At 38.0% G+C, this 21,695-nt stretch overlaps 1 protein-coding gene across 3 annotated transcripts in view; it reads right to left on the reverse strand.

The window, feature by feature from the left end:
- LOC150078498 (tRNA:m(4)X modification enzyme TRM13 homolog) overlaps positions 1–21,695 on the reverse strand; it is a 376,145-nt gene that overhangs the window by 271,647 nt on the left and 82,803 nt on the right. For all 3 annotated transcript variants that reach the window (XM_090385143.1, XM_090385144.1, XM_090385145.1), the window contains exon 4: positions 612–668. In XM_090385143.1, the coding sequence (XP_090241269.1) occupies positions 612–668 (57 nt within the window). The remainder of the gene's footprint in view (positions 1–611; positions 669–21,695) is intronic.

Raw genomic sequence — 21,695 nt, forward strand, 5'->3', positions numbered from 1 at the left:
GGTAAAGTTCGCCGAAAACATCCTGAATGATGGCGGAACAAGGACTAGCTCTTTCACCATGATAATGCTCCCACACACTCTGTGCAGCAATTTTTGGCCAATAAAAATGTGGTAATTGTCCTCCACCCTCTCTACTCACCTCATCTGGCCTCTTGTCAGTTTGTTTCCAAAAATGAAATCCCAGCTAAAAGGGCATCGTTTCCAATAGATTGAAGAAGAATCATAGAAAGCCCTGCATGCAATTCCATAAAAAATTACTTCCAGCGTTGTTTCCAGCAGTGGCAGAAATGCTGAACCCAGTGAATAACCTCACAAGGGTACAACTCTGAAGGGGACAGCTATGAGCAGTAACAAAAGAAAGTCTATTTCTTTTGCATCGACTCAGTACAAAAACTTTTGGGTACACCCTCATATTTATGTTTAAATATAATATATTGGCACATAATTGTTACATATGTCACCTCAATGCAAATTGTTTAGAATTTGACCAATCTGCAAGCAATTTCTGTAAATTATTAATTAAAATTATTTATGGCATTCTGAATGGATTTTATATGAATTGAGATGTTTCAACATATCATTTGAGCATAAAAATTTGTCTAACAATTTACCTTTTTCACTTGAGTATTACTTAATATACCAGAATTAATGTCTTTCTGATAGTATTCCTAAAAATAAAAGAAACAAAAATGTTTTAAATGAACATATATAACAGCTTCTTTGATGTACAATAATATCAACATGAACTATCAAAGTTTTTATTCACAAACTGACTGCTGTTTGCAAAAATATAAGTTCTAATCATCTGCATCTACACCCAAATAATCAACACTTCTGCAAAGACCAAGAAAAATTATCTGAATCACAACAGTTGAACTTGGACCAAAAAAAGTCTGCATCCCAAGATTAAGATTAACTGCTAAGATTAAGACTTCACTGAAAAATGCTACAGAAAAAAAAAGGGCCTGGAAGGCATTCAAAAACATCTGCCGGAACTTTTTAGGCAATGAGAAATCACAAAATTACAGTGAAATTGTGGATGAGCTAATTTTAGCATACAGAGTTGGGAGGCAACATATTGTTAAAGCTTCATTTCCTACATTCCGATTTAGACTTTCCCCCCTGAAAACTTGGGAACAGTCTTCGATGAACATGATGAAAGGTTTCATCAAGATATTTCTAATATGGAAAAGAGATACCAGGGAAAATGGAGTCCAAATATGTTGGCAGACTATTGTTGGAATCGCATACGGGAGATTTGAATGGACAATTACAAAAGACAAAAACAACAAAATAAGTGTTTTGTTATAAAATAAACATTTCTGCAAACAGAATAAGGTTAACACCCATTGCTTAATATTTAGTCCTGTAGGTAACATTTTCTTAAAATATATGAAATCTTTTTTACTAGAAACTTAGCTTTGATTTTAATCCATTCTCCCTTAAAATTGGTTTGTGTTGCAGAAATATGGTTACCATATTTGAACTCAGCAACATCAAATTAATAAGAAATTTCCCTGAATATATTAACAGGGAAGGATATTTTTTTTTTTTTTTTTTTTGCCGACCAGTTACTGATTTTCTGAGCTATGAGTATCTGAAAAAAATTGTGTGACACTGTACAATTTACATAATTTAACTAGGATTTCCTCCTCACCTATATCGTGTAGTACTGGATGTTGAGCAAACAATGGCACACGGCAATGAGCCATTGACGTTGTACAGCGGATATCATCTTTTAAGGGCACAAAAGGTGATATAGTTGTACACGTTGGCACTAATGATATTAGAGTAGGAGACCGGCGGAATTACTTAACAAGTACAGGTCACTGTTGAAAAAAAGCCGTGAACTGGGGTTGAATTTGAAGTGTCTGCAATTCTGCCCAGACATCATAGGAGGGAGTATATGATGAGAGCCCTGTCGATCAATTCGGCCCTGGAAAGATTGTGCAAGGCTCAAGGGGTAGAATTTTTTTTAGCCTGGTCTGTACTTGTTAACAGGAGAGACTGCTTCTACAGAGATGGGATACACTTAAATAGAAAGAGTGCAAGAATGTTTGCTGATGCTATCGAGGCAGTGTAAGGTGGGTCGGAAAACTGCTAGATTGGGGGGATACAAGGACTAATAGATTAACAGTAGCCACTGGCAGAGGTGAAAGTGATTCTTGCACTGCTTCTATTGGAATGAGCCGCAGCCTGGAAAATAAGACGCAGGATATTTCAGAGACTGCTGGGAATCATTGGGGGTACAAGTAAACACATGGGTTGTGTTAGGGTAGCTAAGAAAAAGAACAGGTGCATGTATACTTGCATGTACACCAATGCTAGGAGTTTAGTAAATAAATTTGATGAATTTGAGGTATTGCTCAAAACATCAAAGGCAGATATTGTGGGGATTTCAGAGACGTGGTGTCACACAGATATAAGGAATGCAGAACTGGAATTTGGGGAGTACAATGTCTACAGAAAGGATAGACAGGATAGGAAGGGAGGAGGGGTTATGTTATTAGTTAAGAAATACATAAAATCCAAGGAAGTGAAGCCAGTCGACGTTGCTGGACAGTGCAGTGTCGAGTCAGTTTGGTGTGACATAAGCATTGGGAGATCAAAATAGAGTAGGAGTGTGCTATAGGCCTATTGACTCTGATGAGTATAATAAGAAATTGTACAGGGAAATAGAGTGGGCCAGTAAATCAGAGAATCTTATAATGGGGAATTTTAATTTCCCAGATATTGACTGGAATTTGGGGGCTGGTCACTCACACACTAGCAAGGCTTTTGTGGATTTATTGGATGATTGTTTTCTACATCAGCATGTTCGGGAGGCAAATAGAGGGAGTAATACTTTTGATTTGATTATCAGTAGTGATTCTTCATGCATTAAGAATCTGCAGGTAAATGAACCACTAGGTGGCAGTGATCACAGTGTGCTGAAGTGGGATTTACTCAGAGGTAACTACCATCAGGGGTAAAGGGAAGGGTTATTGCTTTCGTAAAGGCGACTATGATGGACTGAGACAGTATTTAAATTCTATACAGTGGGACCAACTGATGATGTTACCAACAGCAAATTCAAAATGAGAAGCATTCAAAGAACTTATCTTGGAAGCTACTAGGCTTTACATAACAACTAAGAAATATTGTTCAAGGTTTAGGCCTAGTGGATGTCAGATGAACTAATGAGACATATGGCAGAGAAGAAAAATGCATGGGATACATACAAATTAACACATGACACAGAAGCCTATGATAGATACAAGTTGATCTGTAACCAAGTTACAAAGGAGGTTAGGCAGGCGAAAGCAGATTACGAGAAATCTTTGGCAAGGGATGCAAAGAAAAACAGCAAAGAGTTCTTTACTTATGTAAACTCTAGAAGGAAGGGGATGAATCAGATTGGTCCACTTGATATTGATGGGTCAACTGTTGATGATCCTGCTCAGGTAGCTAACAAACTGAATGAATATTTTGCATCGACATTCACACATGAGGAGTTATTCAGCGAGGGGAATGCCAGAGATGTATTCAACTCTGGCAGTAAGCTAGAGAATCTTGTAATAACTGAGAGTAAAGTGGAGACATTGTTGAAGATAAATACAAGAAAGGCACCTGGGGTGGATGGGATCTATCCAGTTATATTAAAGGAGGCAGCAAAGGAAGTAAGCAAACCCTTAGCCATAATTATGAGAGCTTCCTTGGACTCAGGGAAAGTACCCATGGACTGGAGATGTGCAAATGTGACCCCAATTCACAAAGGAGGATCAAAGGGCGACACAAGTAATTATAGACCTGTTAGTTTAACTTCTGTTCCTGGAAAATTAATGGAGGCACTGGTTAAAGAAGCACTGCAGGATCATCTAGACAAGACTTCAGTTATAGTTCAGACACTGCATGGTTTGTTAAGGGGAAGTCTTGCCTGACCAATTTGATTGGATACTATGATGCAGTCACAAAAATAACTGGATGCAGGGAATAACTTTGATATTATATACAATAATACCCCGACTTATGCGAACTCGGAGTTATGCGGATCTTGATTTTTTCGTTTGCCAACACTGCCGCCCACTATCTTCAAGGTCGTTTTTCGTATGCTATCGATATACGGTGTAATGGCGGAGAGTGAGAGCGAAAGATGAACAAAATTCAACTTTGCTGCCGCATGAGATGCACACATATACAAGAATTTGCATTCCAACCGTCATATTTATATGTGTGCGTTCGAATTCGTGCTCAACTTTTGTCGGAAATTACATCGTTTTCACGAATAAAAAACTTTCCAGGCTTTAAGGTTTCCAAAGACCGATTGACAATGATGGTCAGCGGGAATGCAGCTGGTGAGTGCAAGTTAAAACCTCTCTTAATTTGTCGCTCCAAAAACCCAAGAGTTTTAAAAAATATATCTAAAATTAGCTTACCAGTGATTTGGAAGTCAAATCATAAAGCTTGGGGTGACAGCTTCCGTTTTTGAGGACTGGTTTGGTCACCACTTTATACCCGAAGTCGAACGTTATTGCAAGTCTAAACAGATTCCATTTAAATTGATCCTTCTTATTAACAATGCACCCGGTCACCCTCCTGCCACCCTAATTAATTTTGACCGACATGTGAAAGTTGTGTTTTTGCTTCCAAACACAACCAGCTTGCTTCAACCGATGGACCAGGGAGTCATCAAAACATTCAAGGCCTACTACACGAGGCGTTCATTTGCACGTTTGAATGAAGCTATGAGACAAAATAGTGAGATATCTGTTAAAGACTTTTGGAAACAATTCAATGTTTTAGATGCCGTAAGAATCATTGAAGAATCTTGGGATGAAATTCACAAAAAAACATTGAATGGTGTCTGAAAGAAACTTTGTCCATTTTTTTTCAAAAACGAGACGAAAACAACGCCAGAAACTGATCATGATCGCTCATATGATAGAAGAAGTTGTTAATCCTGCCAAGCAATTAGATTTGGAAGTCAATGGTGATGATGTCAATGAGCTGTTGGATGCACATAGTGAGAAGCTGACAATGAATGAGCTCATAGAGATGCGTGAGCAAAACGACACTGAATTATCCGACACTTCAGACCCAGTTCCACCAGAAAAGCACATGACAATTGCAAGCTTGACAGAAGGTCTCAGCTCAATTGAAAAGGGCTTAAAAATTTTAGAAAACAGACTCAAACGAAGAACGCGTTATAGCTACAAAGCAAGGAATAAAAAATTATTAGCTTGCTACGAAGAAATTCTGCGTGAAAAAAAGAAGGCGCTGTGTCATCAGACGAATTTGTTAGATTTTATGAAGACATCAACGTCGAAATAACTTTTTTACGTAACTCATTTATTTTTTTAATACATGATTTGTATTAATATGTATAAATAACTGAAATTTTATTAAATATTTTTCTTTTAAACTAGTGTTTTTGTTAGTCCTTGGTCCCAATTAAACAAAATTTATATGTATTTATATGCAAAGTTTACCCCGACTTACGCGAATTCGACTTAAGCAATTTTCGTCGGACCCACCTATCGCGTAACTTCGGGGTATTACTGTACTTGGATCTTAGAAAGGCTTTTGATACTGTTGCACATGGAAGACTGCTGCACAAATTGGAGCAGTGTGGCATTGAATGCAAATTGCTGCTATGGATAAAGGGGTGGTGAGGGGGAGAAGACAGAGAGTGGTAATCAATGGACACTGCTCATCGTGGACTAATGTTATTAGTGGAGTCCCTCAGGGTTCAGTATTGGGTCCATTATTGTTTTCTGTATTTATAAATGATATTGATGATGGTATATCAAGCTTAATGTCCAAGTTTGCAGACAATACGAAGGTTGGCAGGGTTGTCAAGGACACTACTGACACTATGCTACTGCACCAGGATCTGGAAAGGTTGAGCAGTTGGGCTGAGAGGTGGCAAATGAAGTTTAACATTGACAAATGTAAAGTACTACATATGGGAAACAGCAACCCCAGAGCAATGTATCAACTCTGTGGTACCACACTGACAGCGGTAGAGAATGAAAGGGACCTGGGGGTGGTTGTGCAGGCAGATATGAAGTTTTCTGAGCAGTGCAGACGGGCTGCAAGAGTAGCTCATTGTGTATTGTCAATGATATATATAGGAATTTTTCTAGCAGGGATAAGGGGGTGATTATTCCCTTGTGTAAGGCAATGGGTCAGGCCTAGAGTGCTGTAAACAGGACTGGAGTCCTCATTTCACGAAGGATGTAGAGATGCTGGAACGAGTACAGAGAAGGGCAACAAGATTAGTGAATGGAACAAAGGGGTGCTCTTACGAAGAAAAGCTTGTTTTGCAAATTACAGTGTCTGGAGACTAGGCACCAGCGAGGTGATCTGATAGAGGTGTATAAAGCCTTGAATGGTTTCAGCATGCTCAATGCTGATGGGATTCTTCCTCTTGCTCAGAATAATCACCTGAGAGGGCATAAATTCAAATTGAGAAAAGACAGATGTAGGATAGACGTGAGGAAATTTGCCTTTAGCCAGCAGGTGGTTGGTTGGTGGAATAGACTTCCATCCCTTGTCGTGGAAGTTGATAGCCTAAATAAGTTTAAGGCTCAGCTGGACAGTTATTTTGAACGAACAGAGGGGTGAAGTGGAAGTGGTTATTTTTTTATTTATTTATTTTTTTTTTTTGGCTGATGCTGCATAAGCTTGCTTTCTTGCATCAAATGCCTCTACTAATGCTAATGAGCCACTTATCAATCTCAAATTCCACACTATGGAAATTGTTGTACATATTCTTCAATGGCAGCGTGTGTGTGTGTGTGTGTGTGTGTGTGTGTGTGTGTGTGTGTGTGTGTGTGTGTGTGTGTGTGTGTGTGTGTGTGACTATTCCAAAACCTGTACATAAAATGATAATTCACGTACTCTAAGGAAAACATGTTAGTTAGTTAGTTAGTTGTTGTGCATCGGCTTCTGTGGCCATAATGCACCTCCCACGGTTTTTGCAGTACTTTGATCCAAGCCCGAGGCGGGATTCGAACCCGCGACCTTTGGGTTGCCAGGCAGGCACTTTACCCACCTGGCCAGCCCGGTCGGCTAAGGAAAACAAACTGCATATTCACGGTTAATTCTGTTTAAACACAGCAGGCCCTGCTTGCTAGCTTATATGTTACTTATACCCCTCGTGTGCTGGCTCATATTATATTTCACACACTCGACATTTATCATAGTTCGATAAGTTTCTAGCCTTTGGTGAATATATATATTTTTTTGATATGAATCTTTATACAAATACTTTTTAGCCTGCAAAAATTTAAAATATAACATTGATGTACAAAAATATCTTTATAAAAAGGAGTTAAGAGCAAAGATATTCAAGAAGACATGGTACACATATTTAGAGGAATCTTCTACATCAAATGCAACAATCAAAACTTTGGTGAGTAATTTAAATGGGGCCCAAAACAGAATTTGCAGTGGAAGTCCATCAATAGCAACTACTTCAGAAAACATCAATAAATTTCATGGCATGGCAATGGATGATTGACAAATAACTTACAAAAATTCTACAGGCTACAGGCATCTCAAGTGAACAGGGGCAAAACATTGTAACAAATGAATTAGGTATGACAAAAATTACTGCACAAAGATACCCTACCTTTTGACATCCACCTTAACTACTGTCAATTCAAAATTTCAAAGGATGATTCCAAAAATTCAGTTCAAAATATAGTATTCTTGAGACACCAGCAACTTTTTTGTGGAGGTCACTTGTATTATGGGAAATAAATCACAAAAAATTTTCAGTTTTAAGTGTTAGTGTTGCACAATGGTGAGAGGTAGTGCTCTGAAACTTGGTATACCTAGTTAACTTTTGGCAGAGAATGCAAAACCTTTGGTGTCCAGGCTCAAAAATCTACACATTTTTTACAATGCATTCTAAAACTGGCACCAAAAATTGGTTGCAACAAATTTAAGCAAGACTTTAGAAAGTCATAACTTTGAAATAGAAACCATTGGTACCATATTCGTTGGGCATTCCATTTAACATCTGCATGAATTCAGCCTAACTAAATATGAGCTCTTATACTTGTTTGCTGGATGAGATATTTTCCTTCAAAGATAGACTCAAAATTTCATCTCTAGGGGCAAATATCATAATGTGGGACACCTTCAATTCTCTCTTTTTTGCCACCATTGGAAAGAGCAAGTTTTAAGCAACAAGAATCGTGGTTTTTCAGTTTTGTGTCTTGCAACTTAAGGCCTAAAAAATGGCCTTAAGCATTTTATATTTTACACATCTCAATAAGGACAGAACTATTACATTTACAAGAGTGAAATTTTCTGCAATTACTCTGCCCTTTGGTTTAAGGAGAAAGGATATATTGCCAATGCACAAAAATATCTGTATTTTTTACAATGGGGGTGCAAATGGCAAGAAAAGAAATTTCATGGGTTTCTTTAGTGCAACTTCCCAAGCCTGAAAAGTGGTCTTTATTCAGGATTCCAAGCATAAAGATGATATTCTATTGGTTTCTAAGCTTGAAAGAAGTTATAACTGCAAAAAAATTTATTTAAAACACAATACAATTTGAAATAAGCAAGTGAGTGCAAAGAAATTAAATCACTGCTTCGTAGGACTGGAATTTTTCATTGACGGTTGTTATTACTACTTCAGGTAAGCTATCGTCCCATTGTTGTTGTTGTTTTTGGAGCTGGAAGATTGGCAATAATTTTTTGTTCATTAATCCAACAGACATCTTGTCTAGCAGGCCAGTGAAATGAGTGACTGCTCCATGTGCATGAAATTTACCAATAACATCATGTCCTTCAAATGAATTTCACAAATATTTCCAATCTACCAATTATTGTCATAAATACAGGCAATGTATTGGCCAGTTTGTAAATTAACAATTGGCACATACTGAATATTGGTTTCATTAGTCTGATCTACATGAGCTACAAATGATGGTGTGTCATTTGATACTCTGCAAACACGAATTTGTCTTGCATCAATAGGAATAAAGTGATGATTTTCTCTCGTTCCAGCAATGGTATGACTTATATGAATCTTTTCTCTTGAAATGGCCTTACTTGCTCAATTTCCACTTTAAAAACAAAACAGAATTTTATTCCAGTCACATGTTTGTCACAAAATTCAAACATGTTTCTTGGTGCCAGGATTTGGTTTTAAATTGGGCGTTGGAGACTTACACGTGCTGCCAATCGTTTTATTGTTCCACCAATTCATTTTTTTGGAATTCAAGAATATTCTATAATTCTTGGGTATTCTTCTAGAATATTCTAGAATTCTAGAATTTAACTCTAGATTCTATTCTAAACACTAGGCAGGATTAAGGAAGTGTTCTGCAACAAAAAAGATATCACAAAATAACAATATGGCACATAAAACTACTTGATGTTTAGGCTTAATTTTAAGGTCTTAAGTGCAAAGACATAAAATAGATAAACCACAATCCTTGTAGCTGAAACTCTGTTCTTTCCAGTGGTGGCAAAAACTAGAAAATTGAAGGTGTCCCACATTAAGATATTTGCTTCTTAAGATAGGTCAAATTTGACTTTCAAATTTTGAGTCAATTTTTGAAGGAAAATATCTCATACAGAAAACAAGTATAAGAGCTGATATTTAGTTAGACTGAATTCATGCAGTTGATAAGTGGAATGTCCAAAGAAGAAGGTACCAAAGGTTTTTATTTTAAAGTTATGACTTTCAAATGTCTTGCTTAAATTTGTTGCGACAAATTTTTGGTGCCAGTTTTAGGCCGCATTGTAAAAAATGCAATGGTTTATGTCACGTGGACACCCTAGACCACTTGGCATGGAATGACCCCAAAGCAAATTTTTGCTCCTTATCAAGCAGATTCTGAAAATTTCTTGTTAGAAGTAATGACAGCATGACGATTCACCCACTCTAAAGATGGTCAAATCAGCGTCATCGGTAGACAAGGTCATGACATCTTAGCATTAGCAGAGGCACGTGATGCAAAAAAGTAGCATCCGCCAAAAAAAAAAAAAAAAACTCCCATTTCACCTATCCATTCGCTCCAAATGTTTGTCGAGTTCTACCTTGAATTTATTTAAGCTGTCCACTTCTACGACAGATGGAAGTTTGTTCCAGAAATCAACCACCCGCTGGCTAAAGGAAAATTTTCACACATCTATTCTACAACTGTCTTTCCTTGATTTGAATTTATGTCCCCTCAGGTGATTAATCTGGGCAAGAGAACCCATCAGCACTGAGCTTGCTTGTTCAAACCATTCAAGGCCTTGTACCCCTCAATCAGATCACCTCGCAGGTGCCTAGTCTCCAGATACTAATTTGCATAACGTAAGCCTTTCTTCGTATGAGCAACCCTTTATTCCATCATTTCTCAAACTATGTTCCGTGCGATGTGAACAAGTGTTCCATGAAAAATCGTAATTAAAAATTTTAAAAAATAAAATAAAAATAAATAAATTTTGCATATTTGTAGCTTACACCACTTTTGTATCATTACAATATTTAACATAATTTTTTTTAGTTATTAATATACTGGTATAGAATAATAATCAAATAGACTGCAGAACACTTTATCTTGGGAGGCTTTGCACAGAGAAGTATGCATAGAGGTAATGACATCTACAAAAATGTAGCAATATGGTGATCTAATATGCCATTCGTATGTGATTTAGTCTAGAGTACACGGGTTGAAGGAGAGGTGGAAGCGAACAGATATCATAACTAAACTTGCTTCCTTGTATAAACTTTTTTCATAATTATTAGTATTTTGAAATATTATTACAGTATTAAAATATGTGACCATGGATTTGTGGTTGAAAAAAGAAACTTTAAAACGAGAAGCAAAGTACTTCTGTGATCAAAGAAAACGAACACAATACTGTCAACACTTCAAAGTGAGGATGAACAACTGCAGCCTTTTGTTCCCCAAAAAATCCGAAGTGAAAAAAAACAAGAATCAACTAATAAAAGACCAAAACGAAAGTGTATGACAGTTGTTTGAATTTTGGCTTTACATGCATTGGAAATAAAGATGCTCCTGATGCACAGTGTGTCTTATATAATAAAATATTAGCAAACAGTTCTTTGACTCCTGCTAATTTTGTGTTTCGTAAGTGTTCCGTGAATATGTTGTGAGATGAAAAGTGTTTTGTGACTAAAAACGTTTGGGAAATGCTGCTTTATTCCGTTCACTAATCTTGTTGCCCTTCTCTGCACTCATTTCAGTAGCTCTACATCCTTCCTAAAATGAGGCTTCCAGACCTGTTTACAGTACTCAAAGTTGCCTTATACAAGGGCATAATCGCCTCCTTATCCTTGCTAGAAAAATTCCTGTATATCGTTGATGAGACATCATGAGCTACTATTCCAGACTGTTTCCACTGCAAAGAAAACTTCATATCTCTACCACCCTGAGTGTAGTACCACACAGTTGATACATTACTCTGGAGTTACTACTATCCATATGCATTACTTTACATTTGTCAACATTAAACCTCAGTTGACAACTCTCAGCCCATCTGCTCAACTTTTCTAGATTCTGTTGCAGTAGCATACTCTCATTAGTGTCATTAACAACACTGACAACCTTAGACATTAAGCCTGATACTTTCATCAATATTATTAATAAATACAGAAAACAACAATGGATGTAACACTGAATCCTGGGGACTCCATTAATAATATTAGTCCATAAAGAGCAGTGCCCTTGATTACCACTCTCTGTCTTCTCCCACTAAAATTCCTTTATCCATAGAAGCAATTTGCCCCAATGCCACACTGCTCCAATTTGTACAGCAGTCTTCCATGTACAACAGTCAAAAGCCTTCCTAAGATCCAAGTATAAGATATCAAAATTATTCTTTGCATCCAGTTCCTTTGTGACCACATAGAAACCAATCAAATTGGTCAGGCAAGACTTCCCCCTTAACAAACCCATGCCATTTGAACTTTAACTGCAGTCTTGTCTAGATGATACTGGAGTACTTCTCTGAGCAGTGTCTTCATTACTTTACCCGGAACAGAAGTTAAACTAACAGGTCGTAATCTGGGATTTAAAAGGGATAAAATCCACCAAAGATATGTCTTTTTGACAGAAAAAGAAACAGAAACACAGACAACTACGCTACTTTGGTAACTAAGTCACACTAAATAAACTAAAAAGTAATTAAATCACAAGATTTTGGCTGATGATAATTTTCTTGCATCATTTGCCACTACTAGGCTGACCATAATTCCTTGAGGCTAAACGGGACAGAGAGAAGAAATGTTGTTCGGAAAAAGCAGAAAAAAATATTCAGCAAAATTTTTTTTGGTAGATGTGGAGATGGACTGTACATCAACAAGTTCATAGCAAGAATATTTTTCAGAATATATTTTGCGTAAAAAAATTTGGGTTTTTAAGATTTTGTCGTAAAAATTATCACACTCCATATTACAATTTTGCTTTACAATTAACATGGCTTTCTAAGTTTCAACACTTAATCTGGATGTCTCTTTAGTCCACATGCTATTCTTCCAGGCAGGCAAAGAACAAATTCCACAACATTACTAAAATCCTGGAAAGCTAGACATTTTTCACTCATTTCAGAAAATATTTGAACCCATCAGATACAGATACAGAAATGTTTTCTTTATTCCATGTCCAACTGCCTGACACTATTGCTTTTATAAGTGACCACTGATCAAATCTGTGAGTTTCGTCTGCTCCTGTTCGTGTAATAAGCTCCTCATCGAAACTGTCCAGTATTTCTTTCCATTCAGGTACCTTTCTCAGTAATATCCATTTAAATTTTTCGGTATTTCACAAGCTGCATTTCCACTTGTTTACATATTCTAATCTGGTTTCATAAAAGTTCTTAACAACTTCAAAAAACTTGACTTACTAATTTCACCTCCGTCTATTAACATTTTCAACATCTGTTATAAAAAGTTTGTTTTTTCTGGCTTCTAATATGTTTGTAAGATTTTTTATGTTAATAGCTACTTCTGTAGCTGAAATAATATCTTTTTCAATAAAACTAATGTATGTTTGGAATATATTCACAAAACAGATTAAGTTTCAACTTGATCTCTTGCGAATAACAACCATAATTTCAAACAGGTTATCTTCAAGTAATTTTTTTCAACATAAAAGACATCTCTTAAGGCGCCTCCGTAGCCAGGTGGGTAGGAGTGGCAGTGCGTAGCACACGCTTCTTGATTAGACCGGGGTTCGAGCCCGTGCCCACCAAATACTGAGGATGCAGAAAGGTCAGGGAATGACCACCGTATATCTCCCGAGCAATATGGCCTTAGTTGCTAATGCTTCTAAAAACCAAATAATAACGACAACAACATCTCTTAAGAAAGAAAATATGAACAAAATCCCTCAAACATGCTTAAAATTCTGTCAACTGATGGACCTAAAGACAAAATTTTCTTCGACTCTGACTGTGTATATAAAAAAAGTATTTGTATATTTCAACTGCAAAACAATCAATATCAATTGGTAGACAAATGACAACACATTGGAGACAATTGTGAATAATATGTGCACCACAATCAATAATCTCCCACTCCACCTCATTTTCAATTTTTCTCCATGCATTATTTTTACAACCTCCAAAATTTGTGTTGGTATTATCGGCACACAGAACAACAATTTTGTTTTGTAAGGATAATTTATCTATTGTTTTCTTCGACATAATATTTTGTAGTTCGGATGTTTCACCCAGGTAAAGAAGTAAAATCTACAATTTTAACTTTGACACCAGTTTGGAAAAAAAAAGTATTGTAATGTGCTTTTAATTTCATTCAAATCCATCACTATTTCATCCAGTATGGGAGTACCTAAGCAAGGAGTTATCCAGTACCTAAGCAAAGAGTCCCCTCCCAAACAGGAGGCACAAACGAAGCTAGAAAGATGGGCAGAGAAGATACTTCAAGATCACATAGATAAAAGTGCTTCCAATGCGCGGCTCACAAGCAGGATGCTCTTCGCCAAGACTGAAGGATTCATGCTCGCCATCCAAGACTAGGTAATTAACACCAGGAACTATAGAAAATACATCGCCAAGGAGCCAGAGTGTTTGATGACACATATCAATAATGGCACCTGGCCTCAGAAACGATCCAACACATCACCGCGGATTGCAAGGTGATCACCCACACTGAGCACACTCATAGACACGACCAAGTAGCCAGGATAATACATCAGAAGCTAGCAAGGAAATACCAGTTGATCGAAGAAAGTGTACCGTACTACAAGTACAAACCCCAGGCAGTACTAGAGACCCCAACCCACAAGCTGTACTGGGACCACACCATAATAACGGATAAGGCAATCCCGCACAACAGACTTGACATAACCCTTGAGGACAAGAGGGTTAAAGCTACCTATCTGATTGACATAGTAGCACCCAACACTGGCAACCTGCAGAAAACCCAAGGGGAAAAAATCAGGACGTACATGAACCTAAGGCAGGAGATCAAAGAGATGTGGCATATGCAACAAGTAAGGACCATCCCGATCATCGTGTCAACGATGATCGGGATGGTCCGATCATCGTTGGCAATGGTGCCAAAAAGACCCTACATAACAGCCTAGTAGCAATAGGTCCCACAGCGAACACCTACAAGGAACTTCAGAAAGTCGCAATCCAGAAAACCTGTAGGGTAGTCAGAGTTCCTCGACCAACAGTAACACTAGACATAACAACAACCACCCTGTGTACTTGATAGCAATACCCGTCATGAGGTGGAACCCACAATCAGGGAGAAATAATATAAGGGCAATAATAATATACGTTTTTAGTCGCAAACAAATTCTTTCAGTTACTTCCAACAGAGAAAAGAATGCTAGGGTTTTTGTTTTTTTTTTGTTGGCTTATAGAGATTTGGAACTGAAACTGTTAGTAAAAAAAAAAAAAAATCTAACCAAAATTTCTTATATAAAGCCTAGGTTAAAGATGGAAAAAAGTTCGTATGCAGATTTGAGACAAAAATTACCCTTTTTAAAGCAGAGAACATGTTGCATCCTAGGCTAATTTGCACAATATGTCTGTAGCCGAGTGGGCAGGAGCGGGAGTGCAGTAGCACACGCTCTTTGAGTAGACCGGGGTTCAAGCCCCTGCCTGCTGAATAGCGTCGATCTACCAACCCGCACTGGACCAGCGTGGCAGATTATGGTCCATTTCCCTCAGCATGAATTGTTGAGGAGGCTTCCATCCTGCAGTGGGTTGATAATGGCTGCACTTTACTTTTACTTTTTATGTCTGCAGGGGTAAGTGTTCATGGACTGATTTGCTCATTCCATGCTAAAACAAGCTGATTTTCTCATTCTACAGGCTAAGAATACCACATGGGAGGAAACCCTACTCCATCCTTCCATCTGAGAATGCATTAAATTGAAGAGGCCTTTAAGAATTCTTCCAGACTAATGGGAACCAGTCCTTGTCAAATGAGTGTCAAGTGGAAAACAATTACATTAAATGTTATTTGATAATAGAGAGCTATTAAATGCTTGATAATTCCTATATTCTATTATATTATGAAACAACAGGGATTACCTTTATTTTAGACATAGGGAGCTTCTTTTCCAACCAACTCTCCTGGTCCAACGCGCTAATAATTCTTTGGGAAGGCGATATCAATTTTACAAAACATGTGGAACATCTTCCCCACTATCAGAACTGTAGTTTTCAGACCCCTCTGTCTCAACCTTGAGCGCTCAAGACTTCTATCTTCAAACACCATACCTCTGGCAGCAAGGAAACCATTACGTGGATTGACATAAAATAAATTAAATTTTGGAGGTCTAAACCGCTTAATAAATATGGACCGATTATTTTCTTTGGTCCAGTAGCTTGACATTAGAGTTAAATTTAGGGGTATGAAAAAGTTTAATGGATATTGGGGGGGGGGGGGATTTTTCTCTACATTCCTTAAGTCGGACTAGAACTTTTTGGGGCGTCGTGTTCACAGGAATAGAGCAACTCACAATTAATCCAAACTTTTGTCTTATGTTGTAGTGTTTGTTTTTCACTCATGCGTATAAGTGACCAATCATCGGACAACAGGAATGGTCTACGGATATTGATTGAAGTTTCATGTAGTTTCATCTCTAAGGTTTCCGCAATAAGAAGTTTGTGGTAGTTGTGTTGAATATTTATAATTTCTGTTTCATTAAAGCTGAATGAATGTCGTTCATTTATTGAGTGAAACGAAAGTAACGATGCATTTGAACAACCCGCCCGCACCAAAGCTTGGTGTTGTTTTGCTCGAAGCTGTGCCACTCCCATGATACATAAACAGCGTCACAATTTTTGCATGGGATGCTGTATACTAGGTCATGCTGTGATTGGAATGTGGTGTTTGAAGGTTGATTTCTGAAGAATGTGTATAATTTGTTCATGGGTTTTGCTATGATTTTCATGTCGGTTCCCTTGCATATTTGGTCAAATTTATTGTCGAGTGCTGGTACAATAATTAAATTTTTTTAATTATTGTTTCATAATTAAATGTTATTTATTTATTTCTTTTGGTAGTTGTTGGCGCATAGGCTTCTGTGGCCATAATGCACCTTCCAAGGTTTTTGCAGTACTTTGATCCAAGCCCGAGGCGGGAATCGAACCCGCGACCTTTGGGTTGTCAGGCAGGCACTTTACCCACCTGGCTAGCCCGGTCGGCATTAAATGTTATGAAAATGATTATCCTCAAATGCCTTTTCCAGTAAATACAAAAATGCACTGGATGTGTAGGCCACATTTCTCCTACAGTTTGAATCTAGTAAATTCTGACTTCCACTTGTTCAGTTTAATGAAGGAATGCAATCACAGACAATGATTCGTTGACAGAGCTAACTGTGAGATAGCAGAAACAGAAGTTTTTGAAAAAATTTGCTGTCTTTTTATTTAATTAACATACCTAAACATTTTCTCAGCAAATAGTTTTAATAGTCCTAGTCACGTTTGTTAATTTATTTCTAAATTTACCTATGGATTTAGTAAGTTACAACTTAATATTCATAAAAGCTTTGTATCAATAATTTCGGTATAAACATTGTGTGTCATGATTAACAACTTAATTAGAATAGTGGTAATTGTTCAAATGACCACTATTCTACTTTTACCAATTAGTAGTTAAAAGGTTCTAACCTTATATTGTTGTTGTTATTTGGTTTTCAGGAGCATTAGCAACTAAGGCCATATTGCTCCGGGGATATGCGGTGGTCATTCCCTGACCTTTCCACATCCTCCGTATTTGGTGGCTCACAGGCTCGAACCCCGGTCTAATCAAGAAGCATGTGCTACGCACTGCTGCTAGTGCCCACCTGGCTACGGAGGCACCTCTAACCTTATAGACTGACATACTTTTCTGTTTTCAGCTAAGAAATTAGAAACACAGTAGAATTATTTAAAATGTAATAGCATTTACAGTTTACTATATAACAGAACTATCTGATAATCTAAAGTAGCATAGTTTGTACTGCTATCAAATTAGAGAGATTAACAGTATAATTATTTTCACATCTGTTAGTTTTGTGTGCCGATTTCAAATTAGATTTTGAGTAAAATCATGCCTCAGACTACAACAGCAAAGTAACAGGCTCAAAGTAGTGGAAATACTCTGGCAAATCACAATTACATTACATGCATTACTTTCTTCTCATTTTGCAAAGCTCCCTCTAGCAAGACATATAGCAACAGGGTGTGTGTGTGCGTGCGTGTGTGTGTTCTTTGCAAAGAGTATGAGAATGTTGAGTGAAGATTCTATTCTGCATTCTGATGGGGTAATATGAGGGGTTATCTGCTACTGAATCATCTGCCCAGCCAGTTGATTCAATATCAGAGAACACAACAATATCCTCTACAACAGAGATCACTGGTACCACATAATGCCGACCGGGCTAGCAGGGTGGGTAAAGTACCTGCCTAGCCACCCAAAGGTCGTCGGTTCGATTCCCGCCTCTGGCTTGGATATCACAAATGGTGCCGCACTATCCGGTTGGATCTCATGGCCACGATACACGAAGGAAGCAGGAAAAAACTGGTTCTTTCATGTATTGCTCACACCATACGATAAAAAAAAAAAAAAAAAAACCCACATAATGTAGCTATATAGTTGATGACTCAATTGTAAGAAAGCAGGAAATATACAGTGCAAAACAGACAGGTAAAAAAAACAGAAGGAGGAGGAGGATATGCCTATCAGGGGCTGAAGTTGATCACATTATAGAGTAGCTATGACCTTTTAAGGGCACAAAAGGTGTTGTTAACATTGGCACTAAAGATATTAAGAGTAGGAAGTCTAAGGATTTAATTAATAAGTAAAGATAAATATTGAAAAAATGTCGTGATTTAGGACTGAAACAAAGTGTGCAATCCTGCACACAGAATATGATGAGAGCCTTGTCATTCAATCCAGTCCTTCAGATACCTATGATTGTTAACAGATGTAGTATAAACTTAAACGGGGGGGGGGGGGGGGGACAAGATTATTTTTGGCGCCTCCGTAGCCAGGTGGGCAGGAGCAGCAGTGAGTAGTACACGATTCTTGATTAGACCGGAGTTCAAGCCCATGACCACCAAATACGGAGGATGCGGAAAGGTCAGGGAATAACCATCGCATATCCCTGGAGCAATATCGCCTTAGTTGCTAATGCTCCTAAAAACCAAATAACAACAAGATTATTTGATGATGCTATCTAGGTAATTTTACGTAGGTCAGAAAACTGTTAGCTCTGTCCCCCACCCGCCCACTAAGATTAACACCAGCTGCTTGTAGAGGTGTAAGCCATTCTTGCATTACTTCTACTGGAACACACAGCAACCGGGAAAATGATGTGCGGGAGTTTAAGATCTGTTGGGTTTCTTTGTGGAATAAACAAATACATGGGCTCTGTTAGGTTACAGAGATAACAACAGCTGCATGTATAAGTGCATGTACACCAAGCAGCATAATAAATAAACAGGAAGTGCTCATCAAATACAGACATTCGTGGATATCTGGGACATGCTGTCAGTCAGATAAAGGTGACACAGAATTTGAATATCGAGAGTACAATGTGTACAGAAAGAACAAACAGGACAAGAAGAGGAGGTTTATGCCTCAGTTAAGAATCACATCGAATCTAATGCTGAATATCCAGATAACATGTAGCTGCAATGGGGAGCCAGCCTGATGTGATACAAACACAGGGAAAATAAAAATGACAGTAGGAGTGTGTTATAGGCCTAATAACTATGAATAGTATAACAAGCAACTGTATAGATATATAGAGTGGATCAGAATGTCTTATAATGAGGGGCTTTCCAGATATTACCTGGAAGGTTAGTCACAAAGAACAAGACTTTTGTGGATTAATTGGATGATTGTGTCCTACAATATAAATGCAACAAGAAGAAGCAATACTTTTAATCTGATTATCAGGCATCCACACACACGCGCATAATCACACTAGTGAGAAATTTACTGGATGACTGTTTCCTAAAACAGGATATTAGAAAGACAACATGTGAAAGCAGCACTCTTGATCCTATTATCAGCAGCAACCCTTCATGCATTAAGAATCTACAATTCAAAATCTACTAGGATTAAATGATCATAGTATATTGCTGTGATTAAATGATCATAGTTCATTACATAGTATAAAGAAAGATGTAATGAAAACGTTCAAGAGCAAATGGAAGGGCTTTTAGCATTAGTAGAGGCATATGATGGAAGAAAGCAAGCTAATAAAGCATCAGCCAAAGACAAAAAAAAAAAACCTGAACATTTCATCCACCCATTTACTCCAAATGTTTGTCTTGTTCTGCCTTGAACTTATTTAAGTTACTGACCTCCACTTAAAACAGATGGAAGTTTGTTCCAACTATCAACCACCTACTGGCTAAAGGCAAATTTCCGCACATCTATTCTACAATTGTCTTTCCTCAATTTGAATTTATGTCCCCTCAGGTAGTGAGTAATCTGAGCAAGAAGTAGAATCCCATTACCACTGAGCTTGTGCAAATCATTCACGGCTTATAGACCTCAATTAGATCACCTCGCAGGTGATTAGTCTCCAGAAGCTGCAATTTGCAGAACTTAAGCCTTTCTTCGTAAGAGCAACCCTTTGTTCCATTCACTAATCTTGTTGCCCATCTCTGTACTCGTTCCAGCAACTTTACATCCTTCCTAAAATCAGGCCTCCAGACCTGTATGCAGTACTCAACGTGTGGCCTAACCATTGCCTTATACAAGGGGTATTTCATCCATCCCATTATCCCTGCTAGCAAAATCCCTGTATATCATTGACAAGACACCATGAGTTACTCATGGTGTCGTGTCAATGCTGGTGTGTGTTCTTTTCATTCTCCACTACAAGTGCAGTACCACCCAGTTGATACGTTACTCTGGGCCTATTCTATCGTCCCTATTCTTCTCTCTATTTTCCCAGTTTTCAGTTACCCCTTCTCTCACTAAACCAACCGAGTACACCCCTTAACAATGCTGCCAAATTCTAATCAACGTTCCAAATTCTAATCTCTTTTGGCCAAATTCTAGTGTACACCCCCTCCCCCTTTTTTTTTTTTAGGTCTTGCCACTGAAATCATTGGAAATTAGGTGGTGGAGCCTGCTAGTGTACTTAAATAATCTACTGGGTGCCTGACCTGTCTCCTCGTGGCAAAGTGTGGGCAACGGTGGGTCCCAATAGGGGCCCAACGGCTAAATGGTCAGAGAAACAATAGAAGACAACAGCCCACGCCCCACACACTTTTTAAATCTCTGGCCTCCACAGAGATCTGTGTCACTCACAAAGAATACAACGCAGAGATGGGGGAACCCCCTGGTGCCATCAGACAACTAACAGACTTTACATTACTCTGGGGTTACTGCTATCCATATGTTCTTCACATATGTCAATGTTAAACTTCATTGCCACCTCTCAGCCCAACTGCTCAACTTTTCCAGATCCTGTTGCAGCAGCATACTATCATTACTGTCATTAACAACCCTGCCAACTTTTGTGTCATCTGCAAGCTCAGACATTAACCCTGATATACATTCAGCAATATCAATGATAAATACTGAGAACAACAATGGATCTAACAGTGAAACCTGTGGGACTCCATTAATAACATTAGTCCATGAAGAGCAGGGTCCATTAATAACCACTCTCTCTCTTCTCCCATTCAACCATCCTTTTATCCATTGTAGCAACTTACCCTAAATGCCATACTGCTCCAATTTGTAGAAGACTACTGCTCCAGTAGTCTTCTGTGCACCAGAGTATCAAAAGCTTTCCTAAAATCCAAGAATATAATATAAAAATTATTTTTTGCATCAAGTTCCTTTATGACCACATCACAGTATCCAATTAAATTTGTCAAGTTTGTCAAATAAGATACCTTATACCTTATATCCAATTAAATTTGTCAGGCAAGACTACCCCTTACCAAACCTATGATGTGTCTAAACTATAACTGCAGTCTTGTCTAGATGATCCTGAATCACTCCCTTAATCAGCAACTTCATTATTTTGCTAACAGAACTTAGACTAACAGATCTGTAATTACTCGTGTCATCCTTTGATTCCCCTGAATTGGGGACACATCTGCAATCTCTAGTCCATGGGGATCTCCCCTGAGTCCAAGGAAGCTTTATTAATTATGGCTAAGGGTTTGCTTACATCTTTTGCTGCTTCCTTTAATATAACTGGATGGATCCCATCCACCCCAGGTGCCTTCCTTACGTT

This window comes from Mastigoproctus giganteus, chromosome 11 (assembly GCF_048544385.1).
Source record: "Mastigoproctus giganteus isolate SK-2022 chromosome 11, ASM4854438v1, whole genome shotgun sequence".
NCBI classification, from domain to species: domain Eukaryota; kingdom Metazoa; phylum Arthropoda; class Arachnida; order Uropygi; family Thelyphonidae; genus Mastigoproctus; species Mastigoproctus giganteus.